Here is an 8613-nt window from a genome sequence, read left to right as displayed (position 1 = left end):
AAGGTTGGTTGGTAAGTCGATGACCTGATCTTGAATTTAAGAGGAGAACGCTCTACAAAACCAGGGTAGGTAGAAGGAGAATGCGGAGTGGTGGAAGGCCCTTAAGAGTGAGAAGAGATCAAATGTGCTAAACCCATTAATTGTAACATCAAAAGTGCAACATACTCTACATCCTTTGCCGTGTGAGATCAAAAGTGCAATTTTTCCCTTTTTCATGGATAGCTGGCAATACTTCCACCAGTTTCTACTTTGATCAATTCAATCTTTCGAGCTAGTTAACTCATTGCTCTTAACGACAACAAACAATCCCCTGCAATGGTACATTCAAGAACGGCAGTGTTTTCGACTAAAAGGTAACCTTTTAGTCAGTGCAGTATCACAGCAGTTTTGTATATTTTCACATATTTGATCATTGTCACAACGTCTGCAAGAGGCGGTAAAAGTTCTACCAAACCGATTAAATCAAGTAAAATACAGATAAAGTTACAAATCCATAGATCAACAAAATGTATCTCACATAAAAAGAAAATTCAGGATCTTTTAACGTGAATTCATCCGCCTACATTTAATACTGCATCATGTTTTACCTTGCTGCAGCTCTTGCACTCATAGATGAATGGTAATTGGTGCTTCTCTGTTTTCTGTATGAAGAGTAGACATCGTCATATTGACTCGGCTCATTTGGATCAGCCGTTGCCCCAAGTCCCAATCTGCCAGAACTACTTGATCCAGGTTTTCGTTCTACACTTCCATCAGCAAGAGTTCCAGTATCTGGGTCGATGTTTAGGCTAGGAGGTGGAGGGATGCAAGCTCCTCCCTTACGGGCTGGAAGCTCTCTTTCATATTCATAGTCGTCATCATCCCTTGATTCTGATGACTTCATGGGTCCTTCAGATGGGTTAACCTCTCCTATCTCTCTAAAGAATTTTGACACTCTCTCGAGAATTTCTGACTGTGATACATTTGATGGTGGAATCACAGTGGGAATATCCAGAGGGCTCATTGGAGAGTAAGGCACCCCACTACCAATCTGCATCTTTCTGACCATACCTGGAATAAGACCAGGTGGAAACAAAGGGTAAGGGGGAAGTTTTTCACCAACTTTGCCGGGAGTAGGTGCCGTTTGTAGATTTGATGGTTGAACAGCGGAAGGCACAGGCAACGATCCAGTAAACCCACTGGGAGGAATTGAACTGGGATGAAATTGCTGGGCTGGCAGAGATGATACTGAAGGAGCTTGTTTTTCTGCATATTCTTGATCCGGTGTATTTGAAATGGAGTTGTGCTTATCAGGCTGCCATGAGTTATGGTTCGCCACCTGGTGCGGTCCTATTACAGAGAGGTAAGCATGAAGGTCAAATACATTGGTTTATCAAAAAAGACGAGCAACAATAATGCACATATTAGGAGACAGCCACTAGCCGATTCTTATTGCTAATCCTCCAGAAATGCAAAAGGTGGATTAGTGCAGATACCTGGGCCAGCAGAATGATCTCCTGCCACAGCAGCTGCACCTGCATGAGGACCTGGAAAAGGATTTGGTGGCATCCCACTCATCATCTCATTTTCAAGCGAGAAGATGGTATCTTGATCATACACTTCCTTTGTGGCCCAGAATTGTAAGATTTTCTGAAGACGTGACTGGTTTTCCTCTTTGTTCTGCGGGTTGTGGTATATCCTTCCCAGCATAGAACCCAAAACTGGCTTAAAGGCAAGCGCCTCATTATCAAGCTCTTGAGGGTTGATTCGCCTCTGCAAGCTGTATATTTCAGGAACCACACATAAATACGTGATAAAACCAAATTGGATTCTCGGGTATATAGCGGACCTTAAATTTTCATAGGTCGAAGTATTTGCTTGTATTCTTACTACCTCATAATGAATCTATTATCTAAGACAAAAATTTGCCTAGATACACCTGAAAGTGATCAACTGCTTGCATGAGATTGGTATTAATAGCGAAAAAATATTTCGTGCAAACACACCACACAAGAGTTTAAAAAGCAGAAAAAAAAACACTTACTTGGTCAAGTACTCCCATTTCACAGTGTGCACAAAGGAGTATGAAAGCCATGTAACTATAATTGATATTTTAACCAGGGCGGTATAGTCCATTTTACTCTAAATGATTGCTCAATCAGAAATGGAAGAAACTCATAATAATCTTTGTAGTGCTTGTCTATATGTTTGTAGAACTTGACTAGTGAGTCGGAACCAAGGTAAATTATAGAGGAAAACGAATCATTATTAAATCTCAGGATGCAAACCCAGCCATGGATGGGCTTATTATCTGTAAGCATCTAACCTTGGGGGAGAGCAAGGGGAATGGAATAAAGAGAATAACTTCACCTGCATTCTTCATGTCTTTCTTACTAATTTATATGATGAGATAGTTGTTATAGATGACAACTAGAGAGAACTCAAGATGAAAAGCCAATTTTTCTGGCATAAATAATAATAGTACATAACAGCAGACAAAAAGGTTGCTATAGGCGCTTACGAGTATGGGGCTTACGCCGATAACACAAAATTAAAATGTCTAACTTGATATTTCATACAAGTACATATTAATTAAACTAGTTGATTACAATCCACACTAATTGCATGGCTACTTAAACAAAAGAGCTCAAGTTTAAAAAAGATTGATGTACAAGTCACAGAGGTCAACCAAACCTCACTGGTCCCAAAGAAATACAAAATACATACATGCTTTCCCGAAGTCTCTATAGGAGCCATCGTTTCCTAAAGATATTAAATTCAATATATATGTCTAGCCTCAAGGTTGTATTATCATACTCATTTGACATTTTGTTCTTTCATAAAGTCTTCACTTACCATTTGTGGATTTAAGTATTTTCTTTTATTTAATAAAGACAGCAACATTTTGTTGTTAAGTAATATTCAAACTTTTCTAGTGGTCTTGCTATTATTAGGCTATAATGATTAAGTGTTTCTTATTTTTTACTTTTCTCTTTTAATTTTTTAACATAATCTTGCCTACATTTTTTTTAAATACCTAGCTCATTATTTTAATTTTTAAAATTATTTTAATTTAAATAAATAAAATGTCAACAATTCCAGAACACACCCCCCATGCTTCAGGGCTTACACCTGCACAAGAACCACGAAACGCTGTGTCCCCTGCATTCGCCTTCTAAAACACACTGTATAAATTCTTAGGGACAAATAGCTGCTCCATGTATGTTTTGGTTGGTAGTTCGGTTTGGGTATAAGAATGAAAGAGAGGGAGAAAAAGGTTAAAAACACTGCTTTAATAGAAACATCCCACATTTCATTTAAGTTAATACAGTCCCAACCATCCTTAACATTTGTCCACCACAGGTTACTACAATAAGAATCTTTTGGGAAATGCATAGAATTAGACCCACCATATATTGACATAGAACACAAGCAATAATATCAGTAAAGAAAAGTGCAACAAAGATATATTTGAAGAGTACTCAATATTCAGAATTTTAGTTGAGAAAAAAATAGAGAAGTTGAAGACTAAGGCAATCAGAGCCTACCTGTCAAATAGAATATCATTGGCAAGGTATACTATATGCAGCTGTCTCTCAGAATCGTCTAGGGAAAACACCCTATCTCGGAGTGCCTCAGCCAGGGCAGGTACAAAAGGAGACCTCTGCATAAACCAAGTCTTGGCACCTTTAATTGACTCCTTTGTACCAGTAAGATTGTTGAGAACACCATTCAGCTCCATCTCAACATCAGATGGAAGCGGTCTAGATAGACCTTTGAAAGGTCTGTAAGGTTGATCAAATTCAGGACGGCTATGACCAACCAATGGCTGAGAGTGATGAGGGTGCTGCTGCTCATAGAACGGCGGAAATGGAGGTTGCTGGAGGTGAGCAGAACCGAGTACTGAAGGAGAAACTGCAGCAGCATTCGGAGCATTATGAGGTGCTGAATTCAACATGGGGTTGGGAGGATGCATCACGGGCATTGAAGATGGGAAAGGAGGGCTGAAAGGACCCATGAGGGGTCTTGTTGCCATCCAAAGCTTATAGCGGTAGTAATTATGCCCTTCACCACCAAAAAGGAAACCATAAGCAGGATTATCTTGCTCTCTTTCGCGGACCACAGCTTCAAACTCCGGACCGTTCTTGACAGCATATTCAACCAACTTATCAATACGCTTTTGAAGTTCGGGATCAGATGGCGGTGGCGCAGGGGGGGGTGCAGACTCATATGGACTATGGAAAGGTGATGGAGCAAGATGTGGGGGCACATGCTGAGGGAAAGAAGCTTGTGACTGTTGATGAAGGTGAGGATGGGGAGGTAAATGTGGATAGAGTTGGGCTTGTTGCATTGGACGGGGGTAGGGAAACTGTTGAAGGGAAGGATGAGGGGGCAAAAATGGAGGACCATGGACAGATGGAGGAAATTGTTGATGTTGTGGATGATAACCATATTGTTGTTGCTGTTGCATATTAGTCGCTTGCTGCTGCTGCCCATATGTCATAGGAGGCCCATAATCATGAGGCTGCCGATCCATTAGTAATCCAGGAGATCCAGTAGTCTCTTGCCAAGGTCTTAGAAGATCCCACTGAACAAGCGACTGCAGAAAAAGGCAGTCAAAACCCATCATTATTCAAAAAGTACATCAACAAATCAAGCACTTCAAGGAATGAATGAGATATGCCATTTTAGTTGTATCATGTAATTTTAGGAGGAAATAGTGCACTATAAGACTAGTTCATGGCAGAGTCCAAAAGTTCAGAGTTCAGATCCCTTTACACATATGTTGCAAGGTTGATAATACTTCAAAAAGATATGGAGAAGCAGATAAGCTAAGAATTCCATACACAAAATTACTACAATCATTGCATAGCTCCTAAAAGTCTCACATGTCTAATAAGGTTAGGCATACTTCAAAGACTAATTAACATAACATTAATGTCAATTATTTCATAAAATTAAGTAGCCCACAGCATGAAGACAGAAAGGAGGTTCTCAAAGACAATAAATTTACAGAGTGGAACTTAAAGGAAAAGAATGCCTGTTTTAATTTCATTGAGCAACTTAACAATTAAAGAATGTAGTTATATATGTCTATTTACATACAAAGGCAGTCTACATTTAGAAGGTTCTTTTTTTAAAATCTTAAGGATAGGGTAAGGAGATAAAAGCAAAAACTTATAGGAAACAGATCTTACAATTCAACTTTCTTTCTTGGGCTCTTAAGTTCACTTACAAAAGAAAACTCTTATCAGTAATTTGGGCTCATCTCCCAGATTATACCATCAGCTGTCAAGTTATTATCTTCTAACACAAGATTATGTTTCCCGTGTCCTCTAGTAAATCCTCAAAGTTTTCACCTTTAGACAATGCAGAAACCACCACCACTCATGGTAAGTCCTATTAACAATGTCTCCACCACAGAGAGACCCATTTTCTTGATGGACAATTGGAATCGTCATTTTCAACTATGTATATGCATATGCAAAAAGGATCCCAATTGTACCTATGGGACGATTTATCAGTTCCAACAATAATTTTTATTTTTCCCTATAATAAATTGATCAAAAAAGAAGATTACAACCATGCTCCAGCAAGCAATAACAAAAGGCAAAAAGAATACACATTACCCATAATAATAACTTTAAATACAAAAAAGAAAATGGCATAAGCTAAGCCCTAAAACAACAAACATCACGCACGAGCTTGAGCAGGCAACAATACAATGAAAACCTACTCCACACAAGTGGGAATACGGCAGCGAAACAATCAGAAAAAGAAAAAGCATATATCAAAAGCCATGTTAATGTCTCAATGTGTTGCTTAAAAGGAAAAAAAATCGATCTAAGCCGCATCACATATAATTGTTTACCCCAAAAAAGAGGATAAATAAAATTTTATCACACAGCATATATGAATCGAAGCATTCATAAACAGAGAACGGAAGAATTACCTGGTGGGGTCGCAGAGACACAAAAACCCTACAAATTAGAGATTTATCAGTGCAGGACCTGCAGGTATGTATGTGTATTGCGTACTAATGTAGAGAGAGAGAGGGTTTTTTATGTGCAACATTGAAATTGTACAATTTATATGCGTAGTGTGTGTTTGAGATCCGGCTTAACTTGTACCCGGGGTTGACGCCGGGTCGCTTTATAGACCTGGGACTTTTGGTGCAGCCTTGTTGCGGACCGGGTTTGATTATCCCTAATTAATTGTAACCGAAGTGGCCACGTTTCAGTACTATTCAAATCAATTATGATCGTGCCTTGTTCGATGGTGGTGCGGAGATTGGTGTAGGTCCGGGGTGGCAGACCAGCGAGTCGGCTCGATTTTGAGCTCGAGTCAAGTTAGGTCGAGCTTCTTCGAGCTCAATTCCTCTGTTAATCAGTTCGCGAGTCTTATTCTATTTTTTTTATTTTTTTGTATGTATTGTTATATTAAAATTTTTATATATTTAATTTCATATTCAATATTTTGTCAAGTTTATACTCAAAATTATATTATGATTATTAATTAATATTATACATTTTAATTTATTTTGGATAGTAATAAATTATGGTAGTTTTATTTATACGTTTAATTTTTATACAAAAATAAATTTAATCAACAATTTAGTAAGTTATAATATTTTTATAAAATAATTATTCAATATGGCACATATAAACTTTATGTTATATTTTAATATATATTTGTATTGTGTTATACTTTTTTTAAATTTACAAGTAATTCACTTATGACTTTTTCCGGTAAATATAAATTTTATTAAATAAACAGTACAACAGTTCTCAATGAATGGCGTCTCCCTCAACAGGCCAAGAGATACGCCAAAGTCTATATAACGCACAAGAACTAACAGAGCGAGCTAAAAAAATAGTAAGAATTCTCTGTTTAACATCTTCCACAATGAGTCCAACAAGTGCGGTCGGTTCTCGCTCAAACCACTGGTCGTGATGAGCGTCGCCGCGAGATCGCATTTGGGCCGGCTGCACGGGACTACGCACGGGAGGCCAATGTCTGCCACCCACGCGCTGGGTGGGGGGGAGGGGGGGCGACGCGATGCTTATGACTTTTTTTATCTATTTCTAAGTTTTATATTTATATCAAGATACATATTATGCAATATATTTTATTACATATACATTTATGTCGAAATTTAGTGATTCCTGTGAATTAGTCTAATAATAATAATAATGATGATGGTTGAATAATTTTAATTATTTTTATTATTATTTTATTATATATAATAAGATCAAAAAGTTTAATAAATAATTACGATATTTTAAAATTTGGATTCATACCAAATTCCAATTTATATAAGATTGAGTCCATTAGATCATATCAGACGGTATAATTTAAAATCACATGGCCTAATTGAATGATACACCATCTTGAATGATTATTCCTATATTTCAAGTACGATATCTCGATATTTGTATATCCAATAAGTCTAAAACTTTACCAAATGTATTTTTCTATAAGTTTGATCTATCTAACGGTTTGATCTGATTTGATGGCCCGATTGACCCATGTTGTTTAACAATGTAAGATAATAGTTACATCAATATAATACAAATATTTATAAATATATAAATTTATTGCAGATATATTAATATCAATTATAAAATATTTTTATATATTTCAATCGTATTATTCAAAATAATGGATACTTTTCTACAATTTTAAATTGTTCACTATGAATTTTTTTTTGTATATTTTACTAATTATATTATTACTAAACTAATTAATAGTTTATATTTATAACAATAAATTAAAATATCATACTATATTTTGGTATATTTATAACATAGTATGCATTATGCAATCTATTTTATTACTTATAAATTTATGTAAAAATTTGGTGATTCTCATGATTTAATCTACTACTACTACTACTACTAATAATAATAATAAAATAAAAAATAAAAAAATAAGCTCGACCTCGACTCGTCGCCACCCTTAGTGTAGCTGTTGTTGCTCGGGGTCTCTTCGGGCATGGATGGCTGAGTGCTGGTGTCGAGGAGGGGGTCCGTTGGCAACGAAGGAGGGGATGCGGATGGCCCTTGGCCATGAATGGCAGCGAGTTGAGTTAGAAGGAGATTGTCAAGTAATTATCCATTGGCTTTCCTTGTCTGTCTTAAGGAGAGTCTACGACCGCTTTAGAAAAATGCTTTTTAACTTCTGACTTTTAAAAAGTATTATAAATTTTTTTTAAGATGTCACCTTTTGCTTCTAAAACAATTAAAAAAAAAGTGCTTTTAAGCCAAAAGTTATAAGCACCTTGGGGGTGCTTCTAGCGGCTTTCACTTTTTTTGTAAATAAATTTAATTTTGTTTTAACTGTTTTACCCTTGTTATAATAATTTCAATTTAACTTCATCAATTTTTATTTATTTTTAAAATTTTATATTTATAGTTGATATTGAAATTTTCTAATAATTTGAATAATTTAAGGGTTAAATACATTTTGCCCCATTGAACTATTCCTGTTGTAATATTTACCCCCTAAATTAATAAATGTAACACTTACATCCTTGTTTGTATAAAAATGCCCCTCATACTTTGATAACTGTATTGTTCTTAATATAGTTTTAGTATTTTGTATATCAAATTATCACCAAATTACTTTTTAACT

The 8613-nt window shown here is 36.2% G+C and overlaps 1 protein-coding gene across 1 annotated transcript; it reads right to left on the bottom strand.

Annotated features, from left to right (window-relative positions):
- Nucleotides 1-425: 425 nt before the first annotated feature.
- LOC105178912 (SWAP (Suppressor-of-White-APricot)/surp RNA-binding domain-containing protein) lies at nt 426-6089 on the bottom strand. The gene is made up of 4 exons (XM_011102501.3): nt 5933-6089; nt 3528-4579; nt 1476-1759; nt 426-1329 (listed from the first exon to the last, which is right to left on the bottom strand). The coding sequence occupies exons 2-4, from the start codon at nt 4514-4516 to the stop codon at nt 584-586; spliced, it is 2019 nt and encodes a 672-aa protein (XP_011100803.1). The 5' UTR covers nt 4517-4579; nt 5933-6089; the 3' UTR covers nt 426-583.
- Between the last annotated feature and the right edge of the window lie 2524 nt (nt 6090-8613).

Source organism: Sesamum indicum, linkage group LG2, assembly GCF_026168435.1.
Source record: "Sesamum indicum cultivar Baizhima isolate 11 linkage group LG2, ASM2616843v1, whole genome shotgun sequence".
NCBI classification, from domain to species: domain Eukaryota; kingdom Viridiplantae; phylum Streptophyta; class Magnoliopsida; order Lamiales; family Pedaliaceae; genus Sesamum; species Sesamum indicum.
This window is presented reverse-complemented; position numbering and strand designations above follow the sequence as displayed.

Coding starts and splice junctions, on each gene's coding strand:
- LOC105178912 (XM_011102501.3), bottom strand. CDS start 4,516: ATGGATCGGCAGCCTCATGATTATGGGCCTCCTATGACATATGGGCAG. Junction 1,760..3,527: donor AATGATATTCTATTTGACAG/GTAGGCTCTGAT, acceptor TGAAATATACAG/CTTGCAGAGGCGAATCAACC. Junction 1,330..1,475: donor AGATCATTCTGCTGGCCCAG/GTATCTGCACTA, acceptor TCTCTGTAATAG/GACCGCACCAGGTGGCGAAC.